The sequence below is a fragment of the Photinus pyralis genome, unplaced genomic scaffold, assembly GCF_008802855.1.
Source record: "Photinus pyralis isolate 1611_PpyrPB1 unplaced genomic scaffold, Ppyr1.3 Ppyr1.4_LG1, whole genome shotgun sequence".
Classification (NCBI taxonomy): Eukaryota; Metazoa; Arthropoda; class Insecta; order Coleoptera; family Lampyridae; genus Photinus; species Photinus pyralis.
Window position 1 is genome coordinate 42,504,664 of NW_022170249.1, and position 20,786 is coordinate 42,525,449.

The following is a 20,786-nucleotide window of genomic DNA, read 5'->3' on the forward strand; positions in this document are numbered from 1 at the left end:
TATTTTGAAAAAATATTATAATTAATGTTATGCATATACAAAAGGCAAATGAAATGTTTAAAAACACAGCGGTTAATAATTTCTAAATATCCATTCACATCTCTCGTTCCCACCACATGAAATTAGGAGTTACCAGCGATTTAAGCGCCAGAAAACTAGGGCACCACACAATCCAGAAGAATAAATGAATACTATTTGCTAAAAATGGAATTCTACCAACAATTCACTCTCTAGGGGGATAATTCATTGGCCCACTCGGAGGTTGATATAAAGGCCTACTTTGAGTGGTATATAACGCAGAAGCGGGCGCAGGCGTCTGCTGATATTGCGTTTGCATTCGCACAGGGTAGGCGGCCGCAATCGTTGGAGGCTTGGTGGGCGCCTGAGTTGGATTGAGAGACATCGGCGTCGCGTGAATCACATGCGCATGCGAGGATGGAGGTCGTAATGTATAGCTCTCTAATGGTTTTTGCTCAATGTGGTAGGTTTGCGGCCTTGTATTTTCGTACACGGCGCGCGTAGGCTCACGTGAAGGAATCGGTCCTTGTGGATAATAGATCGAGAGCTCTTGAGGTGGGTAGTACGTCCCTGGTTGGCTCGCATATTGTGGCGTCTCTAAATGAATAAAATAACAAGTTATTAAAGCTGTAAGCTTGTACATTAGGGATGATCCACAAAGTAAAAAGTCTAAAGTCTGGTCTCCACTAGTCTTTTGAAGTTTGCAACTTCTCAAATTCTTAAGTGATGTAAGTTCGTCCTGAACCAAGCTAATGATGTTTTAAATGAGACGCCCTGTATATTATTTTGTAAGAAGTAGCTTCAGTTAAAAATTGAGAAAAAGTCGCCCACAGTTTCCGCGACGAAATTTTGAATAAATGAAGATTTTGCCCCACCAACTACAAAATCTAGTTCCTGTGCATCAAGTCAATTTGTTTTGCCGTTTCCCTGACGAAATTGGTGAATAATTGCAATTTTTACTGTGCCAACGTAAGAGAGAATATGACAGGAAGAGCACAAAATTTAACTCCTGTAATCAAAATAATGTGTTTTGCCATTTCCCTGAATGAATTGGTGAACAGGATTCACTCTTTTACGTTAAAATTTTTTGATTTATTAAACATTTTAGTCAAATGTGTATAATAAAGGCTAGCAGTAATGCCAATGGGCTTACATAATTCGCGAGATAATTCGGTATGTGAAGGTATTATCCGAAAATGTCAGTATTCCACAAACTTGAATGACAATGCCTGCACTCCAATAAAATCTCAATAGTTTTACAGTGACATTAAAATCTTACAGATTTTCATACAAGTTACAGGGGGTAACATGCAGAAGTCGCAAAGTCTTTGCAATAAACCAGAGATCTCTGCAATTAATACCGTATGTTTTGGGGATCGACCCCCACTTGTGCATCCTAACTTACTCTGTGGAGAACCTTGGTAAGGCGTGCTTGCAACTGTTGGCGGTTTGTACGCATATGCTTGATGGTATATTGTGGTTGGAGGTGCTGGTGGTGGTTGTGGACTTGGACTTCGAGGACGTTTGTTGACAGCTTTAAAGCTCTGTTGCGGAACTGCTGCAACGCGTGGTACCGTTTGAGGGATAAACAGCTGCTGATGCACCAAACCAGTTGATGGGATTGCTTGAATTGTCAGCATGTCGCTAAAAACATTCTTACATAACGACAGAATGAGGTAATTAACACGACCTACTTTGATTCCTTTACAAGCTGTCTTCTACGGTTATCATCCTCGTTCAAGACTTTCTTCAATTGTAAGAATAACTGATGTTTCTCCTCCTTTAATTGCTGCAATTTGCCTTCAAGCTGTTGAATTTGTTCTCGCGTTTCACCTAAAGTCATCACATCCTGTTGTTCACGAGCTTCTCGTTCCTTGCGTAATCGTTCCTCTTCGACTTCAGCCTCACGTTCTTGTTTTTTGCGAGCTCTTTCGCGTTGAATATGGGCTTTTAGCGCTTTCCACATCTGCTCCGAGCGGTCAGGCTTTTCGGTTACAGCAGCAGGCATCTTAGTTTGCTGTATAGGCTAACGGAAAAATGTAAAATCGAATTAGAAACTAATAAACTCACAAAGTTAATTCATACTTGCCTGACTACGTTGGAGAAAGTTTCCTGATTTGCAATTTTTATGTAAATAAACAAATTAAGGTTAGCAGTAGCCAGCTGACAGCTATATTCTGTTTCTGTAAATCTGTACGCCATCAATCGTTAACAATGAGAACTACCAGTACCACCAAAGTATAGATTTCTGGTTCCTTATATGTAGATAGTAATACCTATTTCAGTACAGCAGATGGCAAAACAATGCTCGAACGTAACGCCAGTTTTAGAACTAAAGGTCGGAACACTCGGAACACATGCATCCTTTTTCTCGTAGCGATTTACCTGCGCAATGTGTGGTTTTGTGAAAGAGCTAAAAATAAAAGTCTCTTGGTAAAATAATTTATATAAATTCCCACACAGATAGCACAAAGTGATCATAAAGAAGCTTATTACGCTAATTGCAGCCGCTTTCTCTGTCCGACCGCCTGTCTGTCCGTCCGTCCGAGGCCCTAACCACTACAGTTTTCAATATACATATTTAGTTCCTTTTTTGTAAATTCGGTAACTTATAGTTATAGCTCTGGCAGCCGAGCCAAGAAAAATCTTGACGATTAATCTTATTTATTATATTATTATTAATATAATTAATATTATTTATTAATATATTTTTTTGAAATTTTAACTACAGATAATAAAGGCAAACATATCACATATAGTCAAAATTAGATGTCCTCTTCCTTCTCTCGAAAGATTTTGCATTTTTTTTCTTCTTGTCTCCCCATTAGTTTAATACTTTTAGCGCATTTTTAAGAACTAATAAAAATTATTATTAGTATAGGGGAATTGTCCTAGAGTACTAAAACTTTCTGCAATAAATGACTTAAACCATGAAGGAGTTCCAAACGGCCATCACATTTTGGTGTCTTAAGGGGGTTATCTCTCCATGAATCATTAACCTGAGATACTGTTTTTCAAAGTAAAATGTGTATAACTTTTACATGCGAGTTGCGACAAACAACTTGCGTATGCGTGCCTCTAGTAGTGCCAAATAAAATTTTTGAAAATGGAGGAACGGGGTAAATTTTACCCATCAGGGTATTCTAATTAAAGGTCTCGTTGAAAGGAATTGGTTTCTACAAACTATAACTTTTAAAGATGAGCGAAGGGGGGTAGCTCCCTTCTCCTTTACTTTTAATCAAAATGGAGGTTGGGGGGAGGGGACTGGTTTTATCATTCACTCATTATCATTCATGGTACTCTTTTTCCATGTCCTTTATGTTATTCCGTCGATCGTTTCCGTCCCTTCTCTGAAGTTGATGTGTGTTTCAATTCATATAACATCTTCTTCTCATCCATTTCTTATTTCATTCAGTACCATTGCTTAGATTCCATACGTCCCGTCGTCGTTATCAGGATTCCCCTATAACTTTACACACAATCTTTGTCACTTACTTTTGAATATCAGTACTATTACCCCTTTCTTCGATTCTTCAGGTACCTAATCCACCCCTTTTCCATATTTTGTTTACTAGATTCCTCATCCTTTCCTTGACTATGTGTGGCGAAAATCTAAACTTCATTTCCTATTACTTATTCGCACCCAGACAAATGGACGGACGACAGACGGACAGTTGGACGAACGGACGGTAGATAGGTGTGGCATACTTAAAAATATTAAAAAGGAACCAATTCATTTACGTGTCCTAAAACCTGATGAAGCAGACAGACGGGTAAACAGGCCAAGAGATGGACGGACGGATGGACGGACAGACAGACAAACACTATGGACTCTCCTAAAAAGCTTATTGGCTTTGTTCGGCCGCTTAATGAAGTGCAAATGCTTAATTTAAATAGGCGCAGATTTTTCCTTGGTTATTTATCTGTAGTTTTGCTACTTATTGGATTAGACTGATGTGTTTTAAGTGAACATAGGGGTATGTTCATTTTTGCGAAAAATTCCCTGTATGTATTGTTGTGTAAACTGCAGGGGAGTCTCTTTGAACTAATGCCGAGGACGAGAGCGAGACCCTATAGTGAAAATTTACGTGTTGTCAACGTAAATTCTGGTTTACAGCAGTCAGAACATCTCGTATATAAAATGTTTCAATTTATTTGATGGGAGCTGGGGGAATTTTGGTCAAAAAGACACAAAATTGGAAAATTTGTTAAAAGTAGATTTTGTTTTTAATTGTAAATGTAATATTTGTTTGGTGCGTTGAGTATCGTAAATTTTTGAACGTATATAAAGGGAATATTAATCGTAATGTCGACTTAAGATAAAAGTCTTGTCTAGCCAGGTATTTTGTAAAGGCGTTATTGGACAAATTAGTTGGCTTTATTTACTAACAACGTCATGTGCGAATAAAGGAAGCTGTTTCCGAGATTCAGCGGGACTACGAAATGGAATCAGAATGGAACAGATAGGTAAGTAGTGGTGGCTTGACCTTTAAGTACGAAAAAGAAGAGATAAACAATGCTGATTAGCCTAAGTCGGCTGTCTCGCCGTAATACTGTTTGCGAGTTGAGTGTAAGAGAAGTATGTATGTCAATGTCGTGCACTTACGGGCAAGTTTTCGCCGATTACGGTTAAAATTTACACAAATGCGGTTCCGTAGTTAAAAGGACAAAGTCAGTGTCTTGTTTTTGATGAAGTGCTGTTAATTAAAAATCTTGTAACCCGAGCAGCCATCATAATTATCAGTTAACCTCATTCAACAAGTTATTGGATTACCCAGTTTATGTGTTAAACAAAAATCAGTTGAAAGCGTTCAGATTTATGTAAAGTGTGATTGTACGGACTATTTAATTTGAATAAATATTATTTTTCGTACTTCCGAGACTAAAGTGACAACTTCACTCCATCATGACAAGTACTGAAGTGTCACTTTTTGTCCCGCCGGGATTAAATTTGGACGAAAATCCCGGAAGGATCAAATTACTAACAAGGCAATTTCAGTAGGTTGTTTCACATTTTGTATGCGGAACTACTTCTTAAACGCATCGTACTGCTGCTCATATAGTTTTTTGGATTTCGGTGGTATCAATTCTTTACCTAGTTTGGCTGATTTTTATCAATATCAAATACACCTTTGTCACGCACCACCAAAATTATGACACTAGCAATGACAGTTTCCAAATTATTTTTGTTACCATAGCATAGGGTTTGTCGTACCAACGCAACGTTCCTATGGTAACTTGTTAAGCAGCTATTTTTCGAAAGAGCGCGTTCTCTAACTCCATTCATATTAACAGTTTCGGAAGTACGAAAAATATCGTATATACCTTGCGACTGAAGTAGTGGTCTTAATCCCTCAGGTAAATTATGGCCCTCCCTTCGGTCGGGCCATAAACTTTACCTTCGGGATTAAAAGTACTACTTCAGTCCCGCGGTATATAATATACTATTTGTTTTTTTATTTGTCCGTTTTGTAAACGGGTTGTGTTTATGATCAAAATAGGCTTTGTTAGCCTTAATCTTTTTCTTACAGGTTCTTATATTGGATTGTTTTATCATGGTGTGTCATAGAATCTCTTGTCATTTCTAATTATAATCAAGTGTGTGTGTCAATTTTAATCCTTATTGGAGATCTAGGTAAAGTTTAATTTGATTTTAATCATTTATTTTAATCTGACTTAATTTTCAATTCCAATTTGAGCAGTTGTTTTCAAGGAAATTTAGGGATTTTTATTAAGGCCTTCATAATTTTTCAAACTTAAAAAACTTTTAAGGTTTTAAGGTTTTTCTTGTGTCGGAACCCAGTCACGCCCTGAGAGGAATTTTAAAAAGAGAGAAGAACATAATGGTAATTTGAAATAGCTGGATAGATGTCTCTTAGGAAGCCTTTGACCGCGTACCATTTTACTTAGCAGTATAACATACTTAAGTAATATAAAAGATACTTAGTTGTCGAATGTGTGCGACATAATTCCTGGCAGTGACAATTATTTATATTGAAAGATGAGGGTTAATTTTGATTAAGATATATGTCAGAAATAAAAATACAAATCAGTTATTTGGTAAGTGAAGTTCAAGGTTAACGTGAACTAGGCTGAAAAATACTATCCTTTCTGTAATAGGTGCACCCAAAATCGCCTATTTTTGGAATACAAAGGAAATGTGCAGGTGCTCCAAGAACAAATATATAGGTAGGTAGATACAAGAAAAATCAATTTGACAAATTTTCAGTTTGAAATCAGTCAGCATACTAGCGGTTGTTAAATTTGTCCAGAATGCATCTTTCGACTGCAAACAATTGTATTAATGAATCACCGGCAATTACTGCTGATTAATTGACGAAATCAATCCTATAAATTAGTCTAAAGCTATGCTCTTAAATTACTAATAGTTTGATATCGCCGGGCGTGGAAAATTTACTGTAGTCTAATTTACGTTTTTGCAATGCAAATTCAAACGCGTTACCTACATAAATGTCTCTTTACGTTATTAATTTCGGTTGCAGGCTCATTTACAATCCAGACTGTCTACTATTATTGTTTTTTTGTTTTTGATTTTTACCAATTGCATATAATAAAGTCGGTCTTATTATATATTGCTTGTTACATGCGTTGCAGTAAGCATCTGAATTACTTACGACTAGTATCCATCAGCAAATTGGTGATAAAAGTTCTGGATTAGATTGAGCAATATCATTTCGCCAAAGAGGTAAGTGTTAAATAAAGTCGAAGACTACTAGTCCTGTGCTTTCACAACAAGGGGGACTGCACGAGTTTTTTTTGAAATATGAAGAAACCCTTCAACGATATAGCTTCCTACAAGGTTGTATAAGAAATATAGACGAGCCAGGTATAAAACGATAAGGTCTTTTCCAGAGGTGAGGATAAATACCAAAAGGAAGTGGAAAAGAGCTAAGGGAAAATAAAGAATTACAATAAAAACTCCTGAAAAAGACAGACTGTTGGATAAAGACAAATGAATCTTGAAAAAGAGAGACGAAAAATTGCGCCAGGCCTTAAATGTGCTTCACTCTGGCAATCACATAAGTTAAAGAATAAAAAGGCAAAATCGTAACGAAGATTTTGGTACCGGAGAGATATGATCGTGAACAGAAGGATCAAACCTGGGTTGTTCTGGAGACGATGAAGGGAAGAAAAAGGGAATCTATTGGAAAATCAATTCGATTTTAGAGATAGAAGATCCACTCTGGATGCTGTGAAGGAAGTCCTAAAAATGGAGCAGTGGGCAGATCGGGAATCGTGAGGACAGAAACGCACTCAACTCGGAAAAATGGGATCGAATCGTAGATGCGTTTGAAGCATGGGACCTCCCAAATACCTGGAACAAATAGTCAAAAGATACCTCTCACACACATTTTTTTGAACAGGGTAGGAGGAAAAACTGAAGATTACGTGGGGAACATTTTATACATATTATCCGGTTCTGGAACTGGAAATTACTATAAGAGCACGAACAATTGAATTTATCGACGACTTGGTTCTCATTCTCATTATAAATAGCTTCCTACAAAACACGGTTGTTATAGGCCTGGTATACAAGATCAACCTGCAACATTAATGTATCTTTGCATTCTTCGCAGGGACCGTGGGGTGGAAGCACCCACGTGGCGGATAGAGGGACGCCCACACACACAGACATCCAAATTATCTAGCTCGTCGGCACTAAAACCCAGCTTGGTAGCCACGAAGGTCGTCACCGTGGATCAACCTCCCAAATTAAGGTGTTCCCTATCGTGCCGAGGACTACGTGACACTGAGACAGCAGTGTAGATAACAGTGCCCCTCGGATTCCGTGCGACCACCGAGTAGTGGTACCTTTCCTTCAAGAATGGACTGACAAGTCCTGCGCATGCGGCGCTGCCCATGTAAGTCCCCCCCGAACATCATTCAACGGCCTGTTTGTGAGCCACCCCCTCTTCACAGCAAGAATAGTACTGGCGCGTAGAAGGCAATGGACGAGAAGTGTCGGTTCGAGGGTCAAACCTTGGGTCACGCGGGTTGCGAGGCAAAGCCTAAGGCTCCGGGGGGGGGGGGGGAGCCTCAGTCGATATCTGCCATGGCTGCATCGGCTGACAGGGTTCCGCTGGAATGGATGCTCAAGGTTCTATAGCGGCTGAATGCGATAACCAATGAACGTTGAACTGGCTGGAGAAGACTGTTCCTCGTCTCATGTCCTGGGACGGTGCGGCTCTGGGGTAACCAAGGCGATGGTAGTGCTATGTGTGGAAATGTTCTCCAATTTTCAGTTCCTGCATTCGACATGACACCGCAAATCAAAAGGATTGACATCTGGCGGTCTACATCATTTTCGAAGGGAAGTGCGGGGATCGATTCGACCAACGACTCCCCACTGCATTCATAAGTTTCCACTGGCAACTGACTCTATAAATTCTTTTCTAAATCGTGTTATAATGACTTTTACTTGAAAGCGTCTTCCATTGCAATTATTAAACCAGGATGTTGACAAGAGTGCTTATTTTTCATTAACACGCCTCTGAATACCTCCTCCTGCTCCTTGACGAAGATATTTCTTACTAGACGCTGGACTAGTACCTACTTCCCCTATAATGGGATACATTTGCGATGTCATACACCTCTGACATAACGCAATACAGAAACATTTACGTAAATGTAGACAAAGGAACGATTACAATTTTTATTTCAAAATAATGGATAGTCTGAAAAAGCAAAAATCCATTAACTAAATCTCGATCACGGGCACATATAATGGAAAATACATTACCGGCTCTAGTCATTGTATAAATGCCGTAATAAGAAAAGCTTTTAACAGGATAATAATCTAATGTGTTACTGCGAGTAATAACTGAAACAGATTACGCTCGGCCATAAACAGTATAGGTGTTCAAAGTTAGCGAAACATGGCGCGACATAAAAGGTTAAAGTTTTATTTAAAAACTACAACAATACATGGCTTACATTACGTTGCCGATGAAAATAACAATGTATTCATAAGGTATTTCTGTTTTTCACAACTCTTGCATGTCAATGCCAAAATTGTAGGTTTTTGTGGATGGTCATCTTTGTGAGCTCGGTAGTGGGAATGTTCACGATATTTATAGCGCAGTACAACTCGTTTAAGCATAATTCAATAAGTTTCGTTACGGAAACGACCTATCTGGAATGGAACACAACTTTTCCAGCGGTAACTTTGTGCGAAGTTGGGAGCACGGAAATTTTCTGGACACCGTATGTATAAACCATGTGACCTCGCCTTGCTTGGTCACTGAGAGTCGTCATATAATATTATTACTTATTAGAAACCTCTTTATGAAAATCTGAGTTCTAGGTTAAACCACTATGCAGGTAACAAAAAGGCTTTTCGAGAGCTACGGTTCCCAATTGTTCTTCATACATTTTTTTCTAAACGACCATAACACAAATAAATTATTTTAAAAGTTTTTAAGCGATAGTATACCAGAGAAAAAATTCAGTAACCAAATTGTATTTCTTTTAGTGAACCAGACGAAGATTACTCTCCAGTGCAGCAGTTTATTTCGGACATTTTATTTTTTACTGGAAGTTGCTATTCTTGTTCGGCATCATGTGAAACATGCAGTAGACTGAATTTTCATGAAGTAGTGAAACGTGTAAGCAAACATTTTTGATTATATTCCACCTAGCACCTAAAAGGAATATTGCACAGTTTAATATGCAAGAAGTTTAACAAAGAAGAAAATAAAAATGCCACTTTCTGCACTATTTAAAACACTTCTACTTCTTCAGCCATCCGCAATTTCTCCACGTCTCCTGCTCAGCTTTAGCTTTATATACTAATAATAAAATATAACAAAAATTAACAGAACACAATTATATTACATAAAACAAACAATCTTGTAGCAAAAGTTCTAGCTTTTGTTGTGTGTTGTTTTGTCATTATAATACTTTTTTTACCCACAACTTTTCACGTGCCAAAGCTACGGCAGCCAAAAACCCCAAATTTGTGATTCTTTAGTTTTTGTCTACCTTTTTTGATTTTGGAAAAATATATTTCCAAAACTCTCACTTCAAAGTGAGATGCGAAAAATCGATCTAGACGAAATTTGGTATCCGGGTGTCTTAGTAGAACATAAAAATAACGCAAATTAACTTTTGAAAATGCAATACCCGGCATGACAACGAAAAAATCGCGAGTATTTGTTGGCGAGGCGAATATTCCTGATTCACTAATAAATGCGATTAACTTTTCCTTGTTAAAAAGTCGTATGAAACAATTGACAATTTTTGTGGTCCCATGACGAGTGCCGGCTATCTTATAAAATGGAACCAGCCTCGATTAAATATTATTTATAATTTTGATTTGAACTGTCAAATGCAATTTTTCACATAAAAAATGTTAAAAATGACAAAATTTAGGTATAGGGTATTATACATGACATGTAACATATAGTTAACATGAACATCCGGTATGTGCCACCAACTTGAACATATTTGAGGTGAATTCCTCTTATTAAGGATCCTCAGATCCTTTATAGTTTTGTATTGTCGTCCGTCCGTCCGTGTGCGCTCTAACTCTTTTTAAAAGTGGCCGACTGTGTTGAAATTTGGTGTATGGGTACTTTGGATTTTAAGGACGGACGCTATTGATTTTCAGTACGCTGGTTCAACAGGAACAAAAGTTATAGGGCTTCCAGTGAATCGGGAACAGGAAAAACTGCGGGCTCAATATAATAGAAATTAACATATTTCATTCCCTAGGTCATGTATCGAGTTCGGACTTTCGCTAGATTATTCCCTATGGCTTTTAGATGTGTAATAATTCAATATAACTCATCTCTGTGGTACAGGTCGAAAGTCTTAGGGCAAAATGTACCCAAAATTATTTTTTAAACATGAATTGGGAATTTTAAAAGCTTTCTAACGCATTATCTTGATGCTGAAAGAGTGCATCACGTCGTGCACATTTGATAACCGCATATATGAGATTCAAAGATGTTAAATGATCTTTCGGAGTCCACATGGATTTTGATCAAAATACGTCAAAATCGTTATTTATGCACCAAGATCGTTGGGAAAAAGACCAAGAGCATTATCTCATTGACCAAAACATGAATTTTGATCTATTTTTGGCAACCACATGGATTTTGATCAAAACATGTCAAAATCGTTTTTCTTGCACTGATATCGTTGGGAACAAGATTAAAAGCATTATCTCAATGACCAAGACATGAATTTGATGCATTTTTGTTAACTATAAAACGTATTTTGTAAGATTAAAATAAATTGTCGTTAAAAGTGATTGTAATACTGAGGATCCTTCGATATTTCGTTGTATCGGTTTATTTATTATTTCAAATTATTTCGAGTTCTCCTTTTCGAGACACAGATAGCCTGTATAATGTGTTTAGGAGAAAAATGTGGGTAGGTATTGTAAATGATAAGTACTACCATTTACCACTGTGAATGTCATAATTGACATTGATTACCATGACATCCACTGGCGACATAGGTACGTTTGATATGAACGTTATTAATGAACCTTGTGTAACTAAAACCACTCTGATTACCCCTCTTGGTTTTAACATTACACGCGTTTCGTTGTGATAATCAAATCGAACTTGTATCATTAATAATTTCTAAAGGGAATAAATAACAGTTCATTCGATTCAGGGCAAGTTAGTGGCAAGTTTTTAAACAATGAAGTTGGCTTATAAGCCTACTAATTCTTTGGCCGACCAGGAGACCCTGTATGCAATGCGGTGTATAGAGCATGACCCATTTTTTTCTTGAAGAAGACCAGTACGACTTAAAAAAAAATTGAGTGGCCATTCCAACTCGTGGTAAGTGTTGAGTTATGACGTCATATGCATTAAATTCTCGTAGACATCACGTGTGTTTACGGACCCAGTAAATTTTGAGTCGTGTGAATTTGAACAAGTCGAGTAAAAATTGTAAAATTTTCAACAAAGATTGTGAAAATAAAGCAATTCAATTTTGTTATTAAATCATCGTGACCTTTTGGCATTTGGAATCATTAACCGTAGTGGTTTGTGGAACCTGAAAGTCGCATTATTCTTGATATGTAGACAAATTGAAAGCTTTCAATTAACATGGTCGAAGGTTTTGCACACAGCTTCCATGTCGGTTTACAGAGAAAATCTGCGGGAAACTATCAACAAATCACATAAAGCGCTACAATACGACCTATTTAGTTAGATAATGTTATTATACCATCTAAGTCACATTTATATCCAGGAAATTACCACAAGACAGAGAGTAATAAAGTTTATCGCTAAGTTTCTCATGACCAGAAAAAATAACTCTTCCTGTCCGAAGCAGGAAACCAATAAAATTGTTGATTGAATTTCTGATCGACGCGTTAAGCTCCAATAAAGGAGTGCAAATTCGTATTCACATCGATACCGTTGTGAGGGTTAGGTACCTACCTAATAAATCCCTTTTCCAGTTTCGAAAAGATTGCCGGTCAATTATGCAAGTGTGTGAGTGGAATGGCGTACCGTTCGAGTGCTGCGACAAATTTTTGCCAATAAATACCGAGTACGGAATTTGCTTCTCCATTAACTCGTTACATTCGACGTAAGTTAAATCGTTTGTTTTCGAAGGTGAGAGTTCGCTTTCAGAAAAACGCCCAAATCTGAAATAAACATGGAATCTAATAGGGCGACGGGCCCTGGAGAATTATATCTTGAAGTGATTGAGGATATAAGAGTAATATTACTAGACCTATAAAACTCATGCGGAGCTTTAAATTGTAGATTTATTTCCATGCACCTGAAGATGTTCCATTTATCAACGCTAACTCGGACCAGCGGAAGGATATTTCTTTGGGGGAAGTGTATAACGTATCCATAACTGTAAGTTGAACTTAACTTTTTTAAATTTTTGATTTTTACATTTTGTTCAATTTATTTACTTCCTTTGAGATATTTTTATGCATTTAATGGATTACTTACGTTGTACGAGACGAGGTTATACATCAATGCAATTTTAGAAATTTTCTCGATAAATAATTAATTATTTTCGGAAATTGGTAACGCAATTAACGCAGTATAAAAATAATTTTTAATTTAATTCTGGGTAAAAAATAGAAAAATTTAAAATGAAAACTCTTCTCTAGGTCGTAATTTGGGCTCAATTAAACACAAACCATCATGTGATATTGCTTCGAAACTTCACTTCTCAACTACAATTATAGCACTCGAATCTCGATTTGGACGACAGTGGTTCATTGTATTACTGACGCAAAATTGACTCATTGATGTTGAAAAAAACTCCCGTCAATGGGTACTTTAAAAACCTCATAGAAATGCTTCTTCTTCTCTTTTGTGACCCCACCCCCTCCACCCTTCTATCTTCCTTCTCCTTTCTCCAGATCTTATTTATTTCTGTATTTCTTAACTTCTCCTATCTGCCTTCTCCCACATCTGGCTGAGTGATAAGTATTTTATGGCAATTGTGGATTAAGTCAAAGACCCTAAAGAAACAATGCACAAAGAAAGAAATAAAAAAGAAACGTGGGCTGCCCAGCCACGAACATGAATAAAATAAATAAATAAGAATAATAGAATAAATATCATACATAATACATGATAACACTTATAAATTAGACAGAATTAGACTGTAAATTAGACGAAAACAAAAAAGAGAAGTTAAAGACACTTTTCAATAGTAAACAAAGTAAAGATATGAAAAAAAATGTAATAATATTAAAGACATATGTGGTAGTCCCCGCGTTGCAATGGAAGGTGCTCTTAATGTTTGCTAAGAAGACGTATGGTTTTTATTGGGAAGGAGTGTGGTAGACCGTCTGGATTTTGAAGGAAGGTAATAAGGTAGAATTAGAAGGAATACAGGTCAGACGAGTGGAAGTGGGGGGAATGAAAATGATAATGATAACGTTATAGAACAGAGAAGGAATGAATTACTTAAAAAATAAAATAGAAAATATGGTAGTTGAAACGGAAAGGAATAGGGGCTAATATTGAGGGGAAATTTAAATACCAGAACAGGAATTAAAGGAAAATAGGTAGAAATGGAAACAGTACCACAAGCTAGAAAATCAAGAGATAAAGAATGCAACAAAGAGGGAGAAGGGTTACTGGAATTATCAGAAAAAAGTGGTTGGAGAATTTTAAACAGAAATATGAAGCAATTCATATACATGGGGGTAGACGGAGGTCGGTAAATGAGTACACAATAGTGGAAGGAAGAGGTGATTTTGAGATAAGAACAAGGATAGAATCGGATCAGAACAGAATAGATCGGAAGAGACGCAAAGATGAAGGGAGATTCAGGTATGCACAAGAGACACGGTGAATCTGTATAGAGGGAGACTAAAGGAATAAGGAAAAGAGATTAGGGAATACAGAAAAGGAATGGTCATAACGTGGAAACAAATAACTGAATGTGGGGAAGGGGGGGATGGAAAAAAGGGAGTGGTAGAACAAAGAGTGTGCAGAAGAAATAAATAGATATAAAGAAATGACGGAGAAAGGAAGAAGAGGGGAAAGAGGAGAGAGAACAGAAAAAAGTACAACCGAATTATAAAGAAAAAAAGATGGAGAAACAGAAACAATACGAAGAGCAAATCAGGTTAATAAAAACAGAAAAGGATTTTTGGAAGGTGATAAACAGAGGGGAAAAAATCGAACAAATGGGAGGGTAGGTACAATTAGAAGACTGGAAGCAACATTTTGTCAAGTTACTACAAGGAAAGCAGGAGAAAGAGGAGACTATAGAAGAGTTAGGGAGAGAGAAGGGTGAAGGAGATGAGATAAGCGAAGAGATCGAGCAGCAAAAAGGCTACAGAAAGGGAAAGCGAGAGGGAGGGATAGGTATGGAGGCGTAGATTTTCGCCACGGATAGGCTCAAGGATAGGGTGAGAAATCTAGTAAACCAGGTATGGAAAGGAGGGGGTTTACTCTAAGAGTGGAAGGAAGAGTAATTTTGCCGGTCTTCAAAAGAGGGAACAAAGATTGTGTAGGAAATTGAAGGAGAATTACTACAATGACTACGGGCGGCGTATAGAATCTGCAGTGATACTGAACGAATGACTAGACAGAGAAGTGGAAGAGAAGAGGATATTAGAGGAAATATAAATGGGCTTCAGAAAAGGGAGGGGAACGATCAACTGCATACATGTATTACACAGATTGGTGGAAAAGGAATTGGAAAAAAAAGCCGAAAGTGTTCGCGTTTTTCATGGACTTAAGACAGCGTTTGACAGAGTTGAACAGGGAAAAGTATAGAAGATTATGTAAGATGACAAGAAGTTAAAGGATATAATCAAGGAACTATATCTAGAAATAAGGTTGAAATTGAGAAGAGAAGGAAAGGGGTCCGAAGTGTTTTGGACATATAATGGATTAAGACAGAGGGATAACTACTTATTAGTCCAACCCAATTTAATCTGTACTTAAGAGACATGGAAAAAGTATTGAGACAGAGCCGAGGTGGAGGAATAGCAGTGAAAAGAACAAAGATATGGTCCCTGGTATACGGGTACGACGCAGTAATCAAGGCAACAGAGGTAGAACAAATCAAGGAAATGATGAAAGGTATAGAATAATGTAGAAAAGTTCAAGATTATGAGATTTGGCAAAGCGAATGGAAGTAAAAGGGAGGTTGGAAATAGAGGGCGGAAGAAACAGAAGAGGTAAAAGAAATTAAATATTTAGGGTACCAAATGCAAAAAATAATGTGCGTAGATAAGAGAATTAAGTACGCATTCTAGTTATAATTTTTGTGTTGCCATTTAGGCGTCCAATGAAGATTGATTGAATAAATATAAATTCTACGGCTAAAATTTCAGATTGGTAACTACCGAGATTGGTGTACCGAGTGTTGGTTCGGCCATAAACTAAAGTATTGTGGTCTGAGATACCACGAAGGTTTAGAGGTTGTTTATCTTTATGTTGATCTGTATTTTATTTTCCTAATGAATAATGTGTCCGCGTTCCTGTGAATCTGACACCACACCACTCTTTCAAAGAAATAGTCATATGTGTATGAACCGGTACCGTAGATTTTGAGAAACTCCTCCCTGAGTAACAGCCGTTACTCTCTGTGCAATTGATATTGTTTTACAAAAAAGTAGCAGGACTATGCTATCATGTGTTAGTTGCTTTTGCTGTAAACCCGTAAAAATAAATTGCTTTTTCATCAATAAATTTCTGTCTTAATTGCGTGAAAGTCTTTGGTATTTTTTCAAAATTTAAAACAAAGGAATTGCTGTTAACAGTAAATTATATCGAAGAGATTCAAAACCTTGTTCCAGTAGAACCGCGAAGATGATTGTTATTTGACACTGTCCACTGTAAGAGAATAAGTCATTAGACCAGCAAAATAGTAAAAGTAGTTTACATTTATAATTTGAAGGTTTCTAAAGGAAGTCGGATGTGAAATTATTTTTATGAAAAATATGTAATTCTATATCAGTTTTCCTCACAGCCCAATATTTTTCAGATTACCGAGATTGCAAATGACCCAGGTGTTCAACGTATCGCCATTGATAAGAGGGGATGTAGATTTCCTTGGGAAATACCAAAAGATATGCGGGTCCACAAATATTATAGCTATTCTTCGTGCGTCGTACAGTGCCACGCAAATGCTCACTACAATTTATGCAACTGTACACATCATTTGATGCCAGTTTTGAGTAAGTATCATATTTAGGCAATGGAACCTTTACAGCACGTTCAGAGTTTCCCATCCAGTTGCATATCATGTTCATTGTTATTTTCATAGTCATGTTATGTTTCAGTGAGTTTCACATTAAATTCAACACCATTAAATTTGGACAATTCTCTGGGATCAACTGATTTTAAATATAAAAACGGATATAAGAGTTAAGTGTCAGTTGTGCAAAAATTCGAGTTCTTATAAAAATGAAACTAGTCTACAAATGCATATGTCTCGAATTATAAAATGGGAGTAAGCTAAACGATCATGTCTTATGCAAGTGGTTCAGCTGCTGGATTTAATTTATTTAATTTATTTATTTATTTATTTATTATCTCTCTCTTGTTCTGGGCCCTCAACAGGCTTGCGCCCAATTACAGAGTGACCCGCATAATTTAATTGGATATTTTGTTGGTGAAACAGCAATTACTATCACATATTGCTACAAAGCTACAAAATACCTGCAGAAACATATCAGTATCTATTGCTATACAGCGAGGAAACGCTGCTGGTGCTTTAGGGACTTATATTATTATAAGTCAGACCCGCAATACCTAATTTTTTTCCCATACCTGTACAAAACCCTATTCTGGTTCTTACTCACACTCTCACCCCCTCGAAGTTCAACTTTAAGCTCGATGGTTGCACCAATGGGATCAAAGAAAATCAAAAGACAATTATATAATACATACATTTCTAGAACCTTTACTAGTGGATTATGTATCGGTGGGGGGTTGATAGTATTATCTACATTTCTCTCTAATTCCAAGTTAATTAATAATTCAATCGGATTTAAACAATCAAACGGTTGTAATGATTCAGTTACCACCAATAAACACTTTCATCACTTTGATGTCGTCATTTGTCGGTGGATAACTACAGATTTGCGCAACAACATCCCTTACATATTAAATTTATAATTTATTGATACGTATATAATTGCAGGCGACCAGAAATACTGCGACATGGAAGGTTTGGAGTGTCTAACTGAAAATTTCGGTAGACGAAATAATAAATAAAAGGGCGTATAAACAATTTTATGCGTTTCATGTTTTACAGATACTTTAAACAGACTTCACGCCAAGGGATCGAGTAAACCCGGATTAGTATGCGACTGTATTCCTTCTTGTGTCGAACCGGAATATAAAATTGTTTCAGAACAAAGAAGGTAGAGGGAACATATAACAGCAGAAGAGAAATAATGTTTATTAGAAAACTAACTTTATTACAGCCGTTTAAAGGGTGGTAACAGTAAAATTTCACTGAAATTGCATTCCTTGCCAACGTTTCGTTTTAAAAGGAACGTCCTGAGATCGACCATGGATTTAGTGGGTAAGGTTGCATATCGCGCATGAAAATCAATTATCAATTTTTTATTAAATTACAGTTTCGGGCGGCGGCAGCGTAGGTCTTTTTATCGGAGCGTCTCTGCTTAACATTATAGAGGCTCCGTATTTGCTATTCATGAGGCAGTAATTCCTCGCAGTGTATTTAGAAGTATCAAGCGGCCTTTCTAGGTTACTTTCTAAATTAGATTTGGGTATGAGATTTTTGTTGGCAGTAAAAATTTGATCAATGTAGATTGATAAGTAAGCTACGGTGTATTTCAATTTCATTAGTAACAAAGGACCCATACTTTCAAGAAGATAAAGGGAGTTTCTGTTTCCATTACGATAAGGTAAATTTCGATACAAACTAGATCTTTAATATGCATTTTATTACCAAATATAATATATAATAAGTATGTATTATTGTCATTATTTCTGTTCACCTAATAAACGAAAATAAAATACGTTAACTTGATTCCAAAATATAATCTGCATGCAAAGAATTGTGACACTCAGATAATCATAATGCTTCAAACCCGAGCATTCTAAGACGATTCCTTCGAGAGTTAAAGCAGCAGATCGCTCGACCGAACGACCAAAGTCGGTGGATCAGGGCGACAAGAAGGTCGCGGAAGGTTCAAAAACACGTAAGGACAGATACACATGTGCATGTAACGGTTAGGATACTAGGTATATGGGTACAATAAACTCTCAATTTCAATCTATTTGTCAGTACATAGTCGGTAAAAGTATCGTAGATTGGTTTACGGCAGCTATGTAAGCTTTAATGGGTGTGGGGAAGACTACGCCTTCTTTACGTAGTTTAAGTAATAAGATTTTAATATTTCCCGCTCTCTGAACACAACTAAAAAACAAATGGTTCAGATCTCCCGCAGTCGCAGGATGGTGAGTCTAAAATCCCAATTTTGAGCAAGTGGCCAGGATATCTACCATGCCCAAACTTTAGCCTTGCTATGGTGGTTTTGCACCAGTGCTCTTTAACAAGGTTAAGATCAGTGGTGGAGTAATGTGTTTTTTTGATTCAGTAAGCGATATTCCAGTAATTCCCCATTGGAAATCAACCGTTTTTAATTTAATTAATCGTACCACGTCACACTTGGAAAGAACATTCGTCATTCAACGTCCATTTTCCACGCAATCCGTTGGTAAGGCATCTGCGATCTCGTTATGTTAAATGCCTACATGACCCAATATACCCAATATACTCGTAGTTGTATTACGCTCGACACGTTTCGAACATAAATGGTCTGCAGTATATAATTTCCTGTAATATACAGAGTCCGGTTGGTCATATTCTTCTTCTCCTTTCGTACTTGGAGCACTCCTTTGAAAGTATTATAACATGCCTGATCTTCCTTTCCACAGAATGTTGTGTTTAGACACCCCTTATTCTGGCTAGTAAATGGCTAAAAAATTCTAGCTCTTTTGGAAAGTTTAGGTACTATTTAGATTTTCCTTTTGGACATGCTTTTTTGACGGGATCACGCAAACTTGGTATCTACTTAGCCAGACGTTGATTTTTGAAAAATAAGCGAAATAGGAACACATCATAAAATAAAGGAACGACAAGTTTTTATTTTCAGAGCCAAATTAGCGACAAAAAAAGCGAAAAATTGCTAATACAGCAGCCACTTATTTCTGACATAACATTACGATGGCGTAAAAACTACACCAAAGCCGGTAATAATATAAACGAACAGAAGAAAACTTGATTGTTCGATGCCCATGTAGTATCTGAGGTACTCATATTTCACACTAGCAGGTTTGTTTATTCACAAAAAACTATTACCGGTCGTCCATAAATACTCATATGCACCATTATCTTTTGCAAAGACAGTTAGGTACATTTTTGTTTGTAACAGTTTTCAACGTTACTTTTACCATTTTTATTAAAAAAAATACTTACATGTTTTTGTTGTTCACACTTGTATGTAAAAAAAAAACATTTTGTGGTTTCAAAATGTCGCTTTATCAGAATGTATCGGTACGTACCACGAAAAAGATGCCAGCAACTAAGATTAATTAAACAAAAGCACTTCTCAAGCCAATCTACCAAATTAACACATTTTTCGGAAAAAGTTTCCCTTGCCTCAAGAAGACTAAGTTAACAAAAATGTTTAAATTATGTTAAAGTATCTGCCGGTTGTATGACAAAACATAAAAAGTTTCACTTTTTAATTTAAATCGACATTCCCTTTTAGGTAGAACTTTTAATTTTAATACGCTTAATTACCTACAAGCTAAGATTCTGTTTTATTAACTCGTTACAAAATTTTTATCAAAACTTTTCGAGCGTTAATTTTTTAGCGCGTTTTGAATTAATTAGTTAGGAATGTTTATAGATCATTTCACCCAATGAGATAAATTTAATTTAATATTTCCTTTCAATACGTCACTCTCATTGTTTATTTCATTACACCTGAAAGTGCATTTATTTGGAATTTTAGCTTATCTTCCGTTTTCGCGATCACATACGGTAATTTGTATTCGTAACGGCAATGAAGTTGAGATGAACTTTGTTTAAGTCGGAAAATGGTTTATCCCAACGATTGCATTTAAAGTGAGCAATGTACTCTTTAAATCTATCTATTATAATCAAGTGTATATTGCACAAACTAAAAGATTATTGGGAGTGCATAGATTGTTTCAAATACAAAAATCGTTTGGATAAATCTAGCGTTGTCGCACTTGAAAATATCAGTGTCGTAGTGAATATTTCACTAATTAAGCAAGTAAACAGCA

The 20,786-nt window shown here is 36.6% G+C and overlaps 2 protein-coding genes across 3 annotated transcripts; one reads left to right on the plus strand and one right to left on the minus strand.

Annotated features, from left to right (window-relative positions):
• LOC116160179 (G protein pathway suppressor 2-like) lies at positions 1 to 2,235 on the minus strand. 2 transcript variants are annotated; one of them, XM_031473315.1, is made up of 4 exons: positions 2,104 to 2,235; positions 1,713 to 2,044; positions 1,424 to 1,662; positions 1 to 615 (listed from the first exon to the last, which is right to left on the minus strand). In XM_031473315.1, exons 1-4 carry the CDS (start codon positions 2,218 to 2,220, stop codon positions 224 to 226), a joined length of 1,080 nt encoding a protein of 359 aa, XP_031329175.1. In that variant the 5' UTR covers positions 2,221 to 2,235; the 3' UTR covers positions 1 to 223. The 2 variants fall into 2 exon arrangements, with proteins under 2 accessions (XP_031329175.1, XP_031329176.1); XM_031473316.1 differs by having other exon boundaries at positions 2,108 to 2,210.
• A 6,648-nt stretch (positions 2,236 to 8,883) lies between these two features.
• Positions 8,884 to 18,367, plus strand: LOC116159771 (sodium channel protein Nach-like). The gene is made up of 11 exons (XM_031472845.1): positions 8,884 to 9,010; positions 9,058 to 9,243; positions 9,512 to 9,644; positions 12,461 to 12,591; positions 12,636 to 12,723; positions 12,771 to 12,869; positions 16,480 to 16,672; positions 17,641 to 17,694; positions 17,755 to 17,863; positions 17,927 to 18,027; positions 18,083 to 18,367. The coding sequence occupies exons 1-11, from the start codon at positions 8,916 to 8,918 to the stop codon at positions 18,169 to 18,171; spliced, it is 1,278 nt and encodes a 425-aa protein (XP_031328705.1). The 5' UTR covers positions 8,884 to 8,915; the 3' UTR covers positions 18,172 to 18,367.
• Positions 18,368 to 20,786: the final 2,419 nt, after the last annotated feature.

What these genes read in the sequence shown, in the direction of transcription:
- LOC116160179 (XM_031473315.1), bottom strand. Translation starts at nt 2,220, where the DNA reads ATGGCGTACAGATTTACAGAAACAGAATATAGCTGTCAGCTGGCTACT. An exon ending in TCTCCAACGTAGTCAGGCAA is followed by an intron (nt 2,045 to 2,103) that starts GTATGAATTAAC and finishes TTTTTCCGTTAG; the next exon opens with CCTATACAGCAAACTAAGAT. An exon ending in TTACCAAGGTTCTCCACAGA is followed by an intron (nt 616 to 1,423) that starts GTAAGTTAGGAT and finishes TTATTCATTTAG; the next exon opens with AGACGCCACAATATGCGAGC.
- LOC116159771 (XM_031472845.1), top strand. Translation starts at nt 8,916, where the DNA reads ATGGCGCGACATAAAAGGTTAAAGTTTTATTTAAAAACTACAACAATA. An exon ending in ACGGAAATTTTCTGGACACC is followed by an intron (nt 9,244 to 9,511) that starts GTATGTATAAAC and finishes TATTTCTTTTAG; the next exon opens with TGAACCAGACGAAGATTACT. An exon ending in ATTGTTTCAGAACAAAGAAG is followed by an intron (nt 17,864 to 17,926) that starts GTAGAGGGAACA and finishes ACTTTATTACAG; the next exon opens with CCGTTTAAAGGGTGGTAACA.